Below are 19,095 nucleotides of genomic sequence, written 5' to 3' on the forward strand. Positions count from 1 at the left end.
GCGAAAAAGCCACAGCAACAGGCCTAGCAGGCTCTGGCTGGGAGCCGGTGCGAGAACAGGTTGGAAGTAAGGCGCACACTGTTTGCAGGGAAGGCAATTCACCGCTGCGACAGGATAGCTAGGGAAATGGGGGACATGAAGTCTTTAAATCAAGACTCTTTCTCAAAGACACGCTCTCGCTCAGCCAGAAGGTGAGGGCTGCATGCTGGAATCATGGGGGTGGGGGTGTTCTGTGATGTAAGAGGACACATTAGATGGTCCCCATGTGCCATTTGAGCCTTACAAATCTATGAATCAAAAAGTACCGGCACACCCAGGTGAGCTCTCCTGGATTCCTCAGAAACTCGGCCCATCCTCTGCAGTGCAAGGGATTTCCGGGCCGTTGTAATGAGCTGAGGAATCTGTCTGAGCAAGCCCCCACTTGTGTCTCATTATCTCATCTAGCATTAAAGTCTCCGAGCAGAGCCAAGCAGTGACAGAATGGTACAATCCAGCTGATCAGTAACGGGGCCTTTGCAGCTTAGTTTGAAAATGGCCCAGGCCTTGGTGCAATGAGTTTGGTGGCTCTGTGTCTGGACTGGGACCGTTCCCGGTGTGGGCTGCAGTAGTGGCACTTAATCGTGTGGGTCAAAGCGGGGCTCAAGCAGTGCCCTAGGTATTGTCTTGGCCCCCTGCCCAGCGGTGATTTCACTCCAGTGCTGAGGGACTGGCTTTCTCCTCTGGTCATTTGAATGGGAGCCCACCCCACTCCAGTATCACCCCCAGAGCTGGTCCCAGCCAGATCCCCACGAACCCCATTCCCGAAGAGTGTTGATAAATCAAGAAGTTAATGAGAAATTAATAAGGCAGCTGCGCTAACAACTAATGATAATGGTGAAGTCGTTAAAAAAAGATTCTTTACATGTTTTTAATTACAGCAATTAAGGGAAGTCAATAAAATATCTCCCCTCCCTCCCCTCTTCCTCACACACCCTAGTTTACTCCGTTTACTCCTATTTTTTGAAACCGCAATACATTTCCAGGGTGCACGTGGCTGAGCAGTAAGACGGCAGAGTGAGACTCTGACCTTGCCCGCAGTGCCACGGTCATGAGTCGGCTCGAACCATCCACACAGCTAGCCTATCCTAGAAGATTAGGGTTGGAAGCTCATCTAGGAGCTCATTTAGTCCAACCCCCTGCTCAAAGCAGGGCCAACCCCAGCTAAATCATCCCAGCCAGGGCTTTGTCAAGCCTGACCTTAAAAACCGATAAGGATGGCGATTCCACCACCTCCCTAGGGAACCCGTTCCCGTGCTTCACCACCCTCCTCGTGAAACAGTGTTTCCTAATATCCAAGAGTGGATATAAATAGTGGTTCCTCCTGCTTCTCTAATGCATTCAGCCCTGTGGACTTCCCCCATGTGTTGAAGGGGTAGGGGGTTATCCACGGAGGGTGTGGAGACTTGAATGGGTGTGACTGCATTTCCTCAGCTCGCCCTGCCCTCCGCTCCCCAAGGTGTGCTCAGTGGGCAGGCTGAATGAAGCACGGGGGGGTCGTCCTCAGGTACTGAACTCACCACCTCGAAGCATGAGCCTCTGTCGCTTGGGGTGAAGCACCAGGTCTGTTTGTGTGGAGGCAGGAGGGGGTTCACAGCCATCTGTGGGTCACCCCAAAATGCTATTTCTTTGTGGCGCCTGGGAACAGGCCCCCAGTGTGCCGGGCGCTGTACAAACCCAGAACAAAAGGACGGTCTCTGCCCCAAAGCCTTTCCAGTCACAGTCAAAGACATGAGATGAGGGATGGATGCGGACGGGAGAGGCACCAGGAGACAGTGAGGCAGGACTGGTTGGGCTGTGATCTCTGCACGCCCGCAGCTGAACCATGTGTCGGCATTGCAGCGAAGGAGAGCCTAGTCCTGCCATGAGCGGGAGACAAAGAGCTGCCCGTGTCCTTCGGAGCCAGGCATGGCAGCTGAGCAGTGAGGCTGGTGCTGGCCCAGGCAGCATGGGCAGCCAGGACAGCCACGTTGGCCCTGCTCGGGATGGGGGTGAGCGGCAGGCCCATGCGGTGGCCAGGAGACGGACACAGACAGTTCCCTCCTTGGCCCACGCTCCGGCGCTGGGCTCCGAGATCCCCTTGCCGGCTCCCTGCCGGCCCTGACACCTTTGTCTCTCTTTGTTTTCCAGACATGGGCAGCTTCGAGGAGAGTGAGACGCACCAGAGCGTGTCCCATGGTGAAGCGGCCGTCATCCATGCCCCGCGCATCGCCAGCTTCCCGCAGCCCCAGGTCACCTGGTTCCGGGACGGCCGGAAAATCCCCCCCAGCAGCCGCATGTGAGTCCTACTCCCAGCCCTGGAGGGACGCCTGTGGGCGGGGTGGGGCGGGGAGGAGCCGCTGTCTCTAGGGAGGCCAAAGACAGTTGCCCTGGTGGCCCAACAGCACCGGCTGGAATGGGACGGGGTGAAGGTTTGGGGCCTGCTGCCTGTGGGGGGTTGTTGTGGCCTACGCTGGCAGGGGGTCCTCTAACTAAATAACCCCCTACTGAGCAAGGCAAGCCCACCCTGACTGCACAAGGTGACTTCCTCTCAGGCCGCCCACACGGCAGTACTGAGCGCGGTCCCCGGGGCAGCAATCCAGCCGGGTCCGGAAGGGCACGACTGGCACCAGGGCAGCACTCACTCTGCACCCTACTGCGCCCCCCGGCAGCCCCCCAGGGCACGCTGGGGGCAGGAGTAGCGTTCCGAGCACACTGGGACGGCGGTGTGGAGGGAAACACCAAGCCTTCCTCTTGCACATGTCCATGCACCAGCTTCTCTCTCCTCTTCCCCGTATGCCCCCTAGCTTCACCCCTCTGCCTGCCAAGCGCCTGCTGCACGTCAGGAGACAGAGAAAAGCCCTGAGCACATCCCCTTTGGCCCCAGGGGCCCTGTACTGCACCTTCCCCTGAGGGAGTCTGCACTCCTGCGTGTCCTCCCCTGGCGAACAGCCCTCTGGGGAGCCAGCCTGCCTACCAGCCCACAAACCAGCCCCCCGACTCCTCCCCAGGCGCTGCGCGCTGATTCAATAAAACGCCCGCTCCGTCACCCTGCTTCTGGCAGTTACAGCAGATTAATATTCAAGGTGGAGTTCAAAGGGGTCCTGGAGAGCGAATCGGCTGGTGTCTGTGGGGCGGAGATACGGATCTGATGAATGCTGTCAGGCTGGCAGAGGCAGGCCGGGGTGGCATGTAGCCACCAGCCCTGGGAGCCCACTATCTGACCGGGAAATTCAGCTTCCCGCCCCCTGCCTGGTGATTAGCAGTCGCTTATCAACCCACTGGCTGTGTCCTGCCCATGCCAGGACAAGCAGGGAGCAGCCGGGGGTGGGTTTGTTTATTCGTTTATTTATTTGGGATTGATTTGCTTTTGTCCTCTAATAAAATTATCAGGCGGCTGCAGGAGCTCGACTAACTAACTACAGAATCCTGTCTAGGAGAGCAGGGAGAGGGAGGAAATGTACCCATGGCAACAATGGGTAACGAGGAAACGCAGCCCTTCATTTATTTAACGCAGGCTGGCAGTGATGGAGCTGCTTATGGTGACAGCTCGCATCCAAAACACAGAGGATTCTCCTCATTTACCTTCCCCTCATCTCCCCCACCCCTTACCGGCCTTCTGTCCCCTTGGCATCTTAAGGCCTTGGCCCCCAGCTGCTTCCCTGGTGCCCCCAGCCCCTTCTGCACTTCCAGACAGCACCTGCACTGTGCCACTCTCTGCAGGAGATTCAGTGTTATCGTTTTACCTCCAATCTCGATACACTGGTGCGTGGAGCGGGCTACACCAGAAACGCGCGTGCACACACCCCGTGACCCACCAGCGGAGCAGCACTTGGTCCAAGGGTACGTCTACACTACAGCGGCACAGCTGCAGCGCTGTTGATGTAGCGTAGACCCTTCCTAGGGGTTTCCGTCAGTGTCGTTCACCCAGCTCTCCCAAGCGGTGATGGCTCAGCTGATGGAAGAATACTTCCGTCCACCTAACTACGGCGTGCAGGGCGTGAAATGTTTCACAGCCTTGAGCACTGGAGCTCGTGGCAAAGACCAGGCCTGAGAGCAGCTGACACTCTGTCTTGCATGGTTTGCGTGCAGGACACAGACTAACTGACGCTTTCCATTTTAAATTGTCAACCACGTGAAGGGTTACTTTCCTTTCAATGGAGTCGCCTCCGAGGTAGCAGCCAGTCGCCTGAGGCACTGGGCTGTTCCATACAGTCACGGCCAAGCAGTATCAGTGCAAAGTATTTATTATCATTGTCATTACATCCCTAGAGCCCCTTTCTTCCCCGGGATTCCAGAGGGCTTTGTAGTCTGTTCTTAGATCCATCACGGCACCCCCACACAGCCACGCGGCGTGCCAGCGGGAGCCAGGAAATACGGCAAAGGGAATGAACTCTCCAGGGAAACGGAACCAGGACACTAATAACCCAACAGGGGCAGCACCTCCTGCTGGTGCATCAGGGTATTGCTCAGAAAGTATTTCAGAGCAAAGAGCACCCCCTGCTGACAGACCTGTGGAATGCTGGTTCTTCCAGGTGTGCCGAGGGTGAGCCTAGCAGAGGGAAGGGGAGCCACGTCCCTTTTGACCTCAAAGGTCTCTGTAGCGATTGGGTTCCCAGCACTATGCAAACCCCCAGTCCTGGGTACCTGCTTACTGGGCCCCAGAGCTGAGGTCTCCTGCCTTCGGGATAGCCCATCCCAGCATGCATCAGGGCCCAGCAGTCTTCCACAGCCGGGTGGGATTCCCAGCTCTGATGGCTATGAAGTGCTGCCATCCCAGCTGACCCTGAGTGCAAAGAAAGAGTTGGCCCCAAGCTCTCTCCAACAGCCCCAAGGTGAAAGAATTGATCCAGGCTGGTCAGTCTAGGGCTGCCACTTATTCCGGGATTTTGTGGGGTCACACTTCTCACCAGCTCGGTGGGCACAGCTGTTAACATGACGCCCAGATTATTCAGGGCTGCCACCCCATTGTCATGCGGCTTCTCAGCCTTGAGACATGCTGCTGCTGCTATGCCATGACGTGCCGCTCCCTCCCAGCATGTGACACCGGTGTCACCATGGTGCAGTGAGCTTGTCTTGCATGACAAGGTTGCTTGGGCCCAGGGCTGGTTTAAAGTGTGGATATCGTAGGCCTGGGCCACAGCTCCTGGAGTCGCACGATGAAGAACATCTATATATTTCTAGCTGTCATGCATGCAAAGAAAAGTTTGAAAATGTAAACCAAGCGTAACTATTGGTTGCCTGAGTCTGCAGAGAGCCTGAAACAATAGCTCCAAGATGCCTCATTCATCTTAATTCTGAAACCTGCTGGCACCTCAAGGAGAGGTGGGGCCACAGCTGGGGGATGGAGCCATATGGGGGTGTACTTGCATCCCTGGATTGTGCTAAATTGTGGGTCAGGCTGCTTCGAGATCAGGCAAAGTACTGTTTCCTGGACCATCAATATTTTGAGGCTGCAGAAGGGCATCTCGGATTTCTCTCACAGCCTTTCAGATGTGTGTCAGACGTCCCGATCCCCCCTCCCGCCAACCCGACTGCAGGGAGGCAGAGACATTAGCAGAGCTGTTTATTGGAGAGAATTCATCCAAACCCTGCCATGCTCACCTAATGGGAGAAAGCGAAAGGAACTAGACTGGATTTGTCCTTGTTAAACTAGCATTAAGGATGTTTAACAGATGTCGTGGGCGCATCACATTAGGATCCAGTGATAGCCTTGACAAACTAATGGTTTTTTTATCGTTGAGAAAATTAATTTAAAAAAAAAAAAGCAGGAGCCAGAGGAAATGGGTGAGGGAAAGCGCTGGCACTCATGCGAGCTGGAATACTCTGCCGGAAAAAGTGGCTCCCTCTCTCCACGCCGACAGATACATTCCTAGTGAGACACGCATTCTCCCCTGGGTTAGTCCTGAGGAAAGAGAGCTCCCACACCAGCCTCCTCTCCGCTTGTGTGCTCACCTACCTAACGCACACACACACACGGGTAATAGCGAGGCGGTGCACAGCCTTGGCCATGAGCACGTACATGGCGTGTGTAAATGTACATACCAATAATACACGCTACAGCCATGCACACATGTAATCGTTCTGGACACACATATGGGGCACACAGGTAGACATATTCTATACACACACACACGTAGGCATGGGTAACGGCCCCTCTGCTCGAGGCATCACTGGAGTTTGAACTCTGAAGTCCTAAAAGCCTGAATGTCTGCTGCTTTAGCTAAATGAGAACCTCCACTCACTGGCAGCTGTAGTAGGCTTGTAACTTCCTATGCAGACCAGCTGCTAGAGGAGTCACATGCTCCCGGTATGTGTTTCACACTCCCGTGTGTGTATATATAAATACTTATGCAGTGTACACACACTTGTACCATGTCTCCGGACCAGAGATACACACCCAGGCAGACACTCCCATGCAGTCACACATACACACACAACTACAGGGGGACACACACTCACAGTGGTGGCAGCAGTATTGCGTGCTGACAGCTGCAGCGAGATGGAATTGAATTTGTAACCCACATTATGTGGGAATTGAACCGGTCTCTTTTCTATTTGCAAAGCAGGATGGAGGAGATAAAACTCCTTTATCTTGTATTTAATGGCAAAATATATTCCTCAGGCCATTTTATGTTTCCAGCAGATTAGATCATTGGGTAAAAAAAGAAAAGAAAAGAAAAGCTTATTAATTGGCAACTGTCTAATCTGTCGGCCCCTCCCTCAATGCTTAGGCACTGGGTAACATAAAGACAGGCGTGATCAATTGTGTGAATTCTGCTCATTGTCCGAGATTAAGGGTTTTGTGGGCTCGTTAATTTGAGGCTTCCTGCACTGTGCTCGGCACCTGCAGTAGTATTTTACCCTCTGAGCGAAACCCGCAATGGGAGAGTGTGAACCGAATCTGAGCTAAGCTCTGAGCTGCCTTCCCCACCAGCTCTGGATACGAATGTCCGCAGGGAACCCTGTCCAGAGACCAGCCTGAAACTGGCCCTGGACCAAAGATCCCTGAAATTGAGGGCTGCCCCCTCCCACACCCTTGCTCCCCTTGGCGGGTTCACTCCTCTCACGCTGTCTCTTCTGCACTTGTCCTGCCAGCGCAATCACGCTGGAGAACACCCTGGTCATCCTATCGACGGTGGCGCCCGACGCAGGCCGGTACTACGTGCAGGCCGTGAATGACAAGAACGGGGATAACAAGACCAGCCAGCCCATCACGCTCACCGTGGACAGTAAGTGCTGGGCTCCGGGGGGGTGTAAAGGGAGCTGGCCGGAGCTTCCGGAGGCTGTTCCTCAGAGGAGCTGGGGCTTGTTCCTCAGAGGAAGAATCCAGGAAGCGCAGGGAAAGAATAAGTGCCCTGCTGGCTCTGCACCACCTGGTGCATGAATCCCAGGGCCAGATCCAGGGGGCGGGGTGTAGGGGTGACCGGATTGCAAGTGTGAAAAATCAGGATGGGGTGGGGGGTAATTGGCACCTATGTAAGAAAAAGCCCCAAATATCGGGACTGTCCCTATAAAATCAAGACATCTGGTCACCCTAGTGGAGTGTTGGCACTGGGTTGGATCCGCAACATCGAGACTCGGTGCAGTGTGTGTGCACAGGCGGACGTGTGTGCACTCTCTCAAGAGGAGGGTGATGGGCCCCCATGCTCCGTCTGGTGTTAACCAGAACGCCCAGGGAGCAGGGAAGCCTAAATGGTGACACTGGCTCTGTAGTGCTGTCTGGTGCTGGGGAGGAGGGAGCAGCTGGCCGCAGAAGCTGTACCAGGGCATTTCATGGATGGGGGTGGGGGGTTGCAGCTCGCTCCCTACATTCTTTGAGGGAATTGTTCCCTGCAAATAGCTCTCCTGGCTCTGTCAGGGCCTCGTCCCATCCCATCCCTCCCCACCCAGGAGATGCCCACCCCCTCACCCCCCACAACCCCAGTGTCTTCAGGGCATTTAACAGGGCTGTCTCTGTGCATCTGACTTTCTGGCCCCGCTTCCTGGCACTCCCGTTGGCTCAGGCCCAAATTTAATTTGCAGTAAATCTCTTTGGAGACTCCAACTTCTGCTGACTTAACAGCTCAGCCTCCTTGAAATTTATTTCGGCTCTTTGGGCCGTGCTGCAGGAGCCGGCAGGCGCTAATTATATCACCAGCCCAGCCCCCTCCCCGTACGCCCTCCCTCCGCCACAGGTTCTCTGGCCTCCTCCCTGCACATCCCCTGCCCTGTCCCTGGAGATGGGAGCGGATAGGAGCCGCTCAGGGTAGCGCTGCCTTTCAGAAAGGGCTGGATTTCTTTGCAAGTGAGCCTCCCCTCCCCTGTGGGCATTTTGAGCGGTTCTCATGACACCAACATTTCCTGCCCACGCATGTGGGGCTATTGGCAGGGGCTGGAGCTCTGCATGGGGCAGGGACTCCCCATGCACTGGTGCAGCTGTTCTCCTGCATCTTGGCTCTGCCCTGCAGCTCCACCCAACTGTGCATGGTCCTGGGCTCTGCTTCCCAATGGCTGTGCCGGTGCCCCTCAATCCCGCCTCACAGCCCCAGCGTCCCTAGGCCAGGGCCTGTCCTGCCAGTTGTGTCGAGTGACATGGTGGTTTTGTGATGAGCACTGGGTTCCCCTTTGACCTCACCTGGCCAGGGCCCTCCCTGACCAGCGTGGTCCCTGCCGCCGAGTGACCTATCCCACGGAAAAGCCCTGACTTGGTACAAAGCTCCCGCGCAATCTCATCCCTTTGCTCTCTCCCTCCTGCTGTGTGCTCTGCGGCTGCTTTATGGCTTTCCTTGTTGGGCTTTATCTGCCCGGCTCGGCCTGGCATGCCATTAATCCACAGTGCTGCCATGATGCGTCCCGCCATGTAAATAAACAACGCCGAGGCCCTGTTTATGGATTCAGCTAGATCAGCAGCTTTCACGCCGATCCCTTTTTTACAGCACCTACACGAGGGTTTTTTATCATTGCAATTATTTTGCCTTCTACACTTCCCCACTCCCTCCTTCTCTACCGAAGCCGGACTGCCGAGATTACCCCAGGAGGACCATAGCAGGGGGCGGGGGATGGATGCCCAACGCCCTCCAGGGCTTGTAGGGACCATGCGGGAGGGTGGGTTACAGAACCCCCTGAACCCTTGCCCAAAGGGGATGGCCAGGCACTCAGCTAAGCACCCTTGGCATCCCTGACCATCTGGGCATGGGACCCCCATGTCTGGGCAGCTGGTGGGCCAGGCCGTGATGGAGAGCAGGTGGGTGCCAGCGTGCACTGAGCCGGGAGTTGGTGTGGGGCAGAGCGGAGCCATGCTGAGCCTGGGGAGGTCTCCGAGGCAGGACTGAGGGGCTCTGACAGGCTTGCCAGAGCACTGACTCACCTGCTGCCCGTTCCCAGCCACTGAAAGCACAGCCCCCTCTCCCTCGACTCATGCCAGCTCGCTGGTGCTCCGTGGTGGTGCATGGCCGCTCCCCGCGAGGCCCGTCGGCCGAGGAGCCGGGCGCTTTCTAACAGCCTGCTCTGCCACCTTGGCTCCCCTTAGATGTTGGTGGCCCGGCCGATCCCATCGCTCCCACCATCATCATCCCGCCCAGGAACACCAGTGTTGTGGCCGGCACCTCGGAAGTGACCATGGAGTGCGTGGCCAACGCCAGGTGGGTAGCTGCCCCCCAAGGTCCCTGGGGCTGAACTCTCGTCTGAGGCCTATCCAGGGCTGTCCCTTGGGGCAGATCCTGAGCAGGCTCCTCTAGGTGTGGGGTGGGGTTCCTGGCATAGCAACAGTGCCCCAGAGCCACTGTACCAGGAGAGGGCTCGAGGGATGCAGTGCAGAGGGGAATGCTGCAGGTCAAGACCAGCTCCGAACCCACCTCCTGCTGTGGGGTGGGAGATAGCCCAGTGACATGGGCAGGTATCCTGCTGTGGTTGTGGCCAGAGACTCCCCTAGGGTTCGGGGTCCCCTTCCGCTGAGCCCTGCAAACATAGCGGGACCTGATCCCTGGCCCAGAGCTGCTCTGAAACCTCCCTCCCCCTAGATGCCTGGGTCCCTGTTCCCCTGCGGGCTGGGAGGCTCCGGTTGCAGGCACTCAGGGGGGTCCAATGGCACCGCTGCCTGGGGTGGGCGGGGGGCAGAGGCTGTGTCCGGGGCAGCTCTCCCATGATTTCCTCACCCCCCAGGCCGCTGATGAAGCTGCACATCGTCTGGAAGAAGGACGGGGAGCCGCTGTCCAGCGGGCTCAGCGACTACAACCGCCGGCTCACCATCCTCAACCCCACGCTGGGCGACAGTGGGTACTACGAGTGCGAGGCCGTGCTGCGCAGCAGCAGCGTGCCCGCCGTGGCCGAGGGGGCCTTCCTCGCCGTGCTGGGTAAGGGCCCAGCTCTCTGGCAGCCCAGGCCTGAGGCCCAAGTGCAGCGAGTCTGGGGAGACCTCGGCACCGGATCACCATACAGCCTGCAGGCGCTGGAGGAGCTGTGGCAGCCTGGCCAGGCTCCTGCCTTTGCCCGTTCCAGGCTCTCAGTGCCAGGGGCCGATGGGGAGGAGTGCATCAATGCCCGGGCTGGGAGTTGAGGGCTGCCTGGCTCTCTCTGCCTCTTGGGTGCGCTCCCCAGGGCTGCACAGCAAGGGGGTGGGGCCCCCCGCAGGCCCTCGGCTGCCTCCAGCACCCTCCTGCGGCTGGGGCCCATCAGAGCCAGGCCCTGGGGGTGCCCCCGGCTGGCTACTCCATCCAATGACAGGGGAAAGAGGAGCGGGCTGCTCCAGTTGTTCTTGCCTCCACCTCTGGGGGTCTCGTTGCAGAGCCGCCCCAGTTTATCCAGGAACCGGAGAGGCACGTCACGGCCGAGATGGAGAAGGTGGTGACCATCCCTTGCCAGGCCAAAGGTAACGTGTCTCCCCCCCACTGCTGCTGCCCAGAGCCGGGGCTGCTTGTGTCTAACGCTGCCTCTCGGGGGCGGGCTTTGGGTTGCAGGCGTCCCGCCGCCAGCCATGGCCTGGTACAAGGACGCGGCCCTGGTGCACGTGGAGAAGCTCTCACGGTTCCGGCTGCTGGGCGACGGGAGCTTGCAGATCAGCGGGCTGGTGCCCGATGACACCGGCATGTTCCAGTGCTTTGCCCGCAACGCCGCCGGCGAGGTGCAGACCTCCACGTACCTGGCAGTGACCAGTAGGTGCCAGCTCTCAGCCCCGCAGGCCAGGGAATAGCACCCAGCAGTGGGCCCAGGACTCTCGGCTCCTGGGCCTGTCGGTGCCTGGCACCAGCCCCTCGGGTGTGCCACAGGCTGGGAGCCCAGCAGGGACGAGCCAAGGCTGCCCCTCGCTGGGAGACCTCCAGAGAGTATCTAGCTAGGCTTTGCAGGGCGTGGGGTGGGTGACTCTCCCGGGCAGTCAGTGCTGACCCCTGTGCGGAGCTGGCGGGCCTGTGCTGTGGGGAGTGGAGTGGGAATCCCCAGTAGGCAGTGCTGACCCCAATGCCCCAGCGTGGCGCTGGGGGGTGCTGTGCTGTGGGGATCCCCAGTAGGCAGTGCTGACCCCAATGCCTCAGCATAGGGCGCGGGAGTTGCTGCCTAAGGATAAAAGGAGCAGTGCCAGCCCTGAGCACGGTGCCACTGAGAACCCCTGGTGCCCTTTCACTGCCAGTCCCATGCTGGGCAGTGTTGCCCGGCCCCTTGTGCAGCATCGAGGGGAAGGAGGGTGCTGGACAACTGCGAGAGCACAAGCCATGGGAGCGTGAGGCCTCTCTCTGGGCACCGGAGGGTGCTCGGGGTGGGAATGGATCCCAAGCCCCTGGCATGGGTCAGCCCAAGGATGAGGTGCTGAGAGCCTGAGCGGGCTAGGGGCTGCCGCAGCCTGGTGGTAGCCGCTGGGTCACCCCGGAGCTGGCCCATGGGAGCCGCTTCACAGGCTTCTCTGTGTCTCCTCTGCTCAGGCATCGCTCCCAACATCACCAAGGGCCCCCTGGACAGCACTGTGATTGATGGCATGTCCGTGGTTCTCAGCTGCGAGACCTCAGGGGCACCAAGGCCGGCCATCACCTGGCAGAAAGGTAAAGGGGGCCACGGGGAGGATGGGCCACGTCCCAGGGCTGCGTCTCTGGGCACAGTCACCTGGGGTCCTTGTAGGGCCCAGAGCTGCGGGCACCCCAACCGCCACCCAGGCAGAGCCTATGGCAGAGCCCTCCTGCTGCCCCATGCATCATGTGCCCCCCATCCCTCTGCAGACCCCTCCTTCACCTCCCAGCTGGCACCTGGCCCTTCTCCCAACCGTCCAACCTTCCTGCTGCCAAGAACAGCGCCCCCCTTTCACCTGGTCCCCACCCCACTGCTGAGGCTGGGCCCCCGTTCAGATGGGGGGAGCAGTCAGAGAGTTAATGCCAAGCCAGCGCAGACGGTGGTTCGCATCAGCATCCCGTGTGCTGGGGGGTGCAGTGGGCATTGGTCTAGTGGTGTAACCTGGGCAGGAGCTCGGGGCTAGGGGCAACGTTCTGGTTCCTCCTGCCCCCTGGTTGGAGATGGGGGAAGGAGTTGGGGGGAAGGCAGTGGGTGTTGCCCCAGTTCATTGCAGCTGGCAGCTCCCAAAGCTCTGTGCCATGCACCTGAGCCAGAAGGCAGTGGGGGACTCACCTGGGCTCTCACTCCCTGGGCGATGCCCTGCCTGCCCCATAACATTGGGCACGTGGCAGCCAGGCCGGGTCCCTTTGCTGCCGCGCCCCCGGCATGTCCCCCTTCCAGGAGCAGCATCTTACCCTATTCCCGACGTGCCACCCCCTCTGAGAGGACACCTCCGGTTACACTGCTTCCCCCACAGGCCCCCGTCACTGCCCTGTCAAAACCCACTGGGCGCCGGCTCTTAAGGCCGCAACGCTCCTTGTGAGGAGGTTCTCACTCCTTGTCCGGGGCAAAGCCCACGCCGCCCGCCCCCGGCTGAGTGCCTGGGAGACAGACAGTGTTTCCTGCTGGCATTTCCAGGCCAGGCCAGGGGGTCGGCTCGGTAAGCATGAGATTGAGGGGCTGAGAGCTTGCCTCAGAGCAGGTGTGATGGACTCTGCCCTGCTCTGTCGATGCCCCTCAATCCGCAGCCCCCCCTGTTCTCCCAGCCCTGCAGGACTCTGCAAACTCACGTTACTTGTGAGTGGGCTGGTTCTCAGGCAGGTGTCCAGGCTGGGAGCACAAGCCATTGACCCTCCAGCTCCTTCCCCATCTGGCTCAGGAGCACGGCGCTGGGCTGGCTTACGGGTGCCGGGCTGTCCCTGGCCATCGCTTCCCGCGGATGACGGGGCTCTCCCCTCTCCCCACAGGGGAGCGGATCCTGGCCAGCGGCTCAGTGCAGCTGCCACGCTTCACCCTGCTGGAGTCGGGCAGCCTCCTCGTCAGCCCCACGCACATCACCGACGCCGGCAGCTACACCTGCTTGGCCACCAACTCCCGTGGGGTGAACGAGGCTTCTGCGGACCTCGTTGTATGGGGTAAGGCCGTTCCTCCTCTGCTGGCCCCCGCCCCATCTGTCCCCCACCAGACCCAAACCGACATCTCCCGCACCAGCGCTGCACAGCTCTCACCCCTGGGTCCGGTTTCCCCAGTGCCCCCTGCTGGCCCCATTGTGAGGATTACGTGGAGCTCGACCCCAGGCCCCTGGCATGGCAGGGCGGCGCACGACCCTCCCTGGCCAAGCTGTGATGCTCTCTCCTGCCCTCCGCCCCAGAGAGAGCCTTGCCTGGGCTGGCCCCCCAGTTGGCAGAGGCAGCTGCTCACTATGTGTCTGTTCCCCAGCCCGCACCCGCATCACCACCCCCCCTCAGGACCAGAGTGTCATCAAGGGAACCAAAGCCTCAATGAGCTGTGGCGTCACCCACGACCCCAGTGTGACCGTCAGGTACGTGGCCTTGGCTTAGCAGGGAACCGTCCTGGGAACCCCAGCTCCCAACCCTGCTCCCGGAGCTCCCTGCCAGGGAGTTCGGGGTCCCAGCCCTGCCCAAAGGTCCCTGGCTGGGCGTTTGGGGTCCCAGTCCTGCTCCCGCTGGGTGGGGGTGAGCAAGGACTTCCCCATTCCCCCAGGCAGGGCACAGATGCAGTGGGTGAACTAACCCCCCCCCCCATCCCCTGAGTGCTGGGCAGGTGGGAGCCAGGGGACCCTCCCCACAGAGCCGGAGCCCCCAGCCCTGAGAGATCCGCTCCCATGGCTCCGGTTGAGTATCTGATGGGGGGATAAATCCTGCCTTGCTGAGGGAGCTCCCCTAGCCATCTCGGGTGTCCCCCGCCCCAGCTTCCTGAGCCACGGCATTGCAGCCCTGCACCGCCACCCGGTGCCCGACCTGGGTACAGCGCCTGAGAGGCTGTGAGCTGGGCCATGCCCATGCCACCCTCCCCACCCCACCTGGAGGCTGAGACCCAGGCTGGGGGATTGCTCTGAGCGAAGCCAGCGTGCACGGGGCAGCCAGCGTGCACAGGGCAGCCCACGTGGCGCGTCCCGCTGAGGGGCCAGTACGACTCCTTCAGAGCAAGGAACATTGCCGCGTTACAGAGAGACAGGGCTGGGTCTGGGGGTTATGTGGGGGCTGGAACACCTGGGTTCTCCCCCAACTGTTGGAGGGGAGTGGGGTCTGGTGGTTGCCACAGGGGGGCTGGGGTCAGGATGCCTGGGTTCCATTCCCAGCTACAGCCCTGAAGCCTGTGGTGGCCTTGCGGCAGGTATCTTTGGGAGAAGGACGGCGCGCCTGTGAGCATGGACGGCATCCCACGGCTCCGGCTGGACGAGGAGGGCACCCTGCACATCTCCCAGACCTGGTCTGGGGACATCGGCACCTACACCTGCCGAGTCCTCTCCGCTGGGGGCAACGACTCCCGCAGCGCCCACCTGCGTGTCAGGTGAGGGAGGCTGCTGGCCTGAGACAGGAACACTGCTGGGGCTCGTCCTCCCACCTAGGCGCCCTCCTGGCTTCCTGCCATGGCATCTTCCCCTCCCCCCTGCCCACACACCCTGCCTCCTCCTGCCACGGGGTCCCCTCCAGCCACAGCGTACCTTCTATGGCATCCCCCCTGCGCAAATACCCTGCCTCCTCCTGCCACAGCATCCCCTTCTCCCTTGTGATGCATCTAACCTGGGCACCCTGCAGGCCCACAGGCTCCAGCACCCTGTGCCATGGCAGCCCAGCAATACAGGCAGGCTTGTCCTCGCGATGCCAGATCCCACGTGGATGAGCTCCTGTGACCTGCCCCAAATGCCCTCAGCTCCCTGCCCCACCTCCTCCCTGCCTGCCCCCCTGTCATGGAGTCCCCAGGGCGATGCTCTGAACTGCTCCCTACGAAGCCAGGCAGGACTCTGGGGAAGTCTCTTTTCTTTGAGCAGACTGTCCCCGGGGCAAACAGCTCACACGACTTCCACCTTCCTGGGTCTGACCTCGGAGCATTCAGCATCCTCTGCCCCTCCATGCGCTTCCCACAGCGAGTCTGCCCAGGCGGGGTCCTGGGGAAGCCAGAGGGTCCTGCCCCCCAACTTTACAGTCGGACGTGAGTCTCAGCCAGCCAGTAACACAGAAGGTTTATTAGACGACAGGAACATGGTCTAAACCAGAGCTTGTAGGTGCAGAGAACAGGACCCCTCAGCCAGGTCCAATATGGGGGGGCAGTGAGTCAGACAACCCCGTCTGCACTTCACTCCTCGTCCCCAGCCTGCCCAAACTGACTCACTGTCCAGCTCCTCCTTCTCTGGGCTTTGTCTCTTTCTGGGGCCTGTAGGTCACCGGATTCCTTTGTTCTCCAACCCTTTAGCTCTCACCTTGCAGGGGGGAAGGGCCCAGGCCATCAGTGGCCAGGAGACAGAGAGTCAGCCATTTATGTACACTGGCCCTTTGCTCTGCAACAATTACACCCCCTTATCTCACCACCTAGAGACTTAAGAAATGTATAGAGGAAACTGAGGCACCCCTACAGTATTCAGAGGAAACATTAAGAACAGTCCCACTTCGACACACCCCCGCCCAGGGCACCGTCCCCTCTGAAGCCGTCCCACTATTTCCAACGCTGGTTTCTTCTCCCCCTCCAGGCAGCTCCCCCATGCCCCGGAGAACCCGGCGGCCGTGCTGAGCCCACTGGAGAAGCGCGCTATCAACCTGACGTGGGCCAAGCCCTTTGACGGGAACAGCCCCTTGCTGCACTACATCCTCGAGGTCTCCGAGAACAGTAAGGCATCTGTCACTTCCACCCCGCTGTAGGGCACTGGGAGCAGGGCGCTGGGGCTGGGGAGCGGGCACAGGGGTGAGTGGGCCTGGCCCGCCCAACTGGGCTCCCCAAGAGGGAACCTGCGAAGGGCAGGGGGAAGTCCAGCTACAAGTGTGCATGCAATGGCCATACACAGCTCCCTGGTTTGTGGCACTAACCAACCGCACGCCATCAGGACAGGGCCTGGGGCTCTCCCCTGCAGGCGAGTTCACCCTCCACACCCCAGAGGCTTTGCTTGCAGCGCATCGTGGAGAATGGCTCCCTGACAGCCGGGAGCCAGCCAGGGACCCCTGACAGCAGTGGGCACCAGGCCAGGGAGCGGAGATGGGGCCTATTGGCGACTGAAAGGACCGTGTTTGCCCCCCAGCCCCGTGCTGGCTCTCCGCTCCACCCCTCCCCTCTCTGCCCCACAGACGCCCCCTGGACCACCCTCATGGCCAGCATTGACCCCGAGGCGACCTCCGTGGTGGTGCAAGGCCTGGTGCCCGCTCGCTCCTACCAATTCCGCCTCTGCGCTGCCAATGATGTGGGCAAAGGGCAGTTCAGCAAGGACACCGAGAGGTAAGGTGGGTCCAGGTGGCCTCCTGCGTAGCCCAGGAGCTGGCCAGGGCAGGGCGGGGGGGTCTCACTCCCTACCTTCACTGCCTCCCCTCCCAGGGTGTCCCTGCCGGAGGAGCCCCCCACCGCGCCCCCGCAGAACGTCATCGCCAGCGGCAGGACCAACCAGTCCATCATGATCCAGTGGCAGCCGCCTCCCGAGAGCCACCAGAATGGCATCTTGAAAGGCTACCTCATCAGGTAGGCCACTGGGGTGGGGAGCCGGCCCTCCCCACCCGGCCGGTCCCCAGCATGGCATCTGCCTAGGTCCCAGAAGGGACCCGGCTGCCTGCTGGCCTGACTTGCCCTCCCCTTGCCCCCAGGTTCTGCCTGGCCGGCCTGCCCGTCGGCTATCAGTTCAAGAACATCACCAACGCCGAGGTCAACAACCTGCTCCTGGAGGATCTCATCATCTGGACCAACTACGAGATCGAGGTGGCGGCGTACAACAGCGCCGGCCTGGGGGTCTACAGCGCCAGGGTGACCGAGTGGACCCTGCAGGGAGGTGGGCGAGGAGGGGGGGGCTTTGCCCAGCTCCGGGGGGAAGGGGCTGGGTCTCCGCTGGCCCAGTCTGCGCAGGGAAGGGCTGAGGGGTACTGAGCCTTGGGGGGTTCATGAGCCCGGCCTCAGCTCACAAGCTTCTGGGGGCCAGGAGATCAGCAGTGGGCTCCGAACCCAGATCACCGCCCTGCAAAGCAGCATTTGCCAGGCGGCTTGGGCAGCCATGCTGTTGGGTCCCTGGAGGGGCCTGGCCAGTATCTGCCCCAGGCAGCATCCCGCCCCCGCCCCCCAAGCAAACCTGCCCTGCGGTTGGGGCAGGAGCAGAGCTGGGCTCTGCGGTGCCTCCGTTCCCAGGGACGTTTCAGAGCTCACGGGGGGTGTCCTGGTGCCGTGGCTGGGAGAGAGGCTGGCTGACCAGAGAGATGCTGCCGCTGCCAGTGCCCCTGACTGCAAGCCCCATGTCCAGCAGCACCTCCATCCCGCACAGTGTCCCCGCCCCCATGCTGAGCCTGTCCTCCCGTCCTGCAGTTCCCACCGTGCCCCCGGGCAACGTACAGGCCGAGGCCACCAACGCCACCACCATCCGCTTCACCTGGAACCCGCCCAGCCCCCAGTTCATAAATGGCATCAACCAGGGATACAAGGTAAGGGGGAGACGGGGGAGGAGAGGGCTCCCCAGCTGCAAATCTAACACAAGGCACAGGATGGCACCCGCTCCTTGAGACACCCACCAGCAGTACGGGCCTCATCAGCCTGAGCAAAGCTGGGGGTAGGAAACCCAGCGTGGAAGAAGGCCCTGATCCTAGGGGGTGCTGAGCACTCTCAGCTCAGTCCCACGGCCAATACATTCCTTTCTTCTCACGCATTCGCACTTAGCTACAGCTGGTCCATGTCTCATTTCCTTACCTCCCTGGAGTGAGAGTGAAACAGCATCTCCCTCTCCATGGGTCATCACTCGGGCTTGGACCTGGGTCCTCCAGCACCAACCTCTCCCACTGAGCTAACAGAATAACTCCACTAGCTGGCAGCAGTAGTAGGCTTATTATCCTCAATGTGAGCCAGCTGCTACAGGGTGGGCAGGACACACTGCGCCCGTGTGTTGCAGACATTCAGGGCTGTACTAGGAGACGCTAATCCATCTTTGCTCTGAACTGCGCCACCGTCTTGGATTCTCCATCAGGGGGCGAGCCGGCAATGTGAATAAAATCGTCCACATCTTTGCTTAAACCCTCATTTCACACTCCTGGCCTCAAACTTTCTAAACCTCTTTCCGAGGAAAAGTCTTTCCTGTGTCTGCTTCCCAGATCCTTAACAAAAATAGCTTCCCTTTGCATTTAAACCCCCCCCCCCAAAAGCAGGTCTTCTAATTGAGTCTAACTGACTATTAAAATAATATTTCCTAAGATTTAACACTTACACAGGAGCTCAGCCTCCGATGCTCTGTAATTAATTCCAAATTGTAATTAATTCAAATTTTCATTAATTACATTGAATTAAAATATTATACTTGTTTCTTAATCTACTGCAAAGAAGTTCAGGAATTTAATTGCCAACAAACGAGATAACCAGAGTAAGCAGGATATTTAACATACTTATTAAATGCCACTTAGTATTTTGGGGCCTAATTAGTATCTAATTAATTTGCTATAGGCTATCTTCCACGGTCCCAATTTAATGCCTAGACGTCCCTTCTAAATGTAACTCCATAGGAAAGCAGGCTATTGTGCATTGTTATTGGGGGAGTTAATCACAAAGCATCAGCTGTCTGTTGTTTTGTATGGATAAATACAAACGCTTATT

General features: G+C 59.5%; 1 protein-coding gene across 6 annotated transcripts in view; it reads left to right on the top strand.

The window, feature by feature from the left end:
• Window positions 1-19,095, top strand: part of SDK2 (sidekick cell adhesion molecule 2) — a 168,418-nt gene that overhangs the window by 116,059 nt on the left and 33,264 nt on the right. For 5 of the 6 annotated variants that reach the window (XM_038372211.2, XM_038372213.2, XM_038372212.2 and 2 more), the window contains exons 4-18: window positions 2,167-2,314; window positions 7,114-7,247; window positions 9,527-9,638; window positions 10,159-10,349; window positions 10,781-10,864; window positions 10,953-11,147; window positions 11,910-12,026; window positions 13,278-13,445; window positions 13,750-13,852; window positions 14,668-14,844; window positions 16,022-16,158; window positions 16,611-16,758; window positions 16,855-16,995; window positions 17,118-17,299; window positions 17,824-17,939. In XM_038372211.2, the coding sequence (XP_038228139.1) occupies window positions 2,167-2,314; window positions 7,114-7,247; window positions 9,527-9,638; window positions 10,159-10,349; window positions 10,781-10,864; window positions 10,953-11,147; window positions 11,910-12,026; window positions 13,278-13,445; window positions 13,750-13,852; window positions 14,668-14,844; window positions 16,022-16,158; window positions 16,611-16,758; window positions 16,855-16,995; window positions 17,118-17,299; window positions 17,824-17,939 (2,153 nt within the window). Of the gene's footprint in view, window positions 1-2,166; window positions 2,315-7,113; window positions 7,248-9,526; window positions 9,639-10,158; window positions 10,350-10,780; window positions 10,865-10,952; window positions 11,148-11,909; window positions 12,027-13,277; window positions 13,446-13,749; window positions 13,853-14,667; window positions 14,845-16,021; window positions 16,159-16,610; window positions 16,759-16,854; window positions 16,996-17,117; window positions 17,300-17,823; window positions 17,940-19,095 lie in introns of those variants that run through there. The other variant, XM_043497291.1, reaches the window with a different exon arrangement.

Source organism: Dermochelys coriacea, chromosome 14 (genome assembly GCF_009764565.3).
Source record: "Dermochelys coriacea isolate rDerCor1 chromosome 14, rDerCor1.pri.v4, whole genome shotgun sequence".
Classification (NCBI taxonomy): Eukaryota; Metazoa; Chordata; order Testudines; family Dermochelyidae; genus Dermochelys; species Dermochelys coriacea.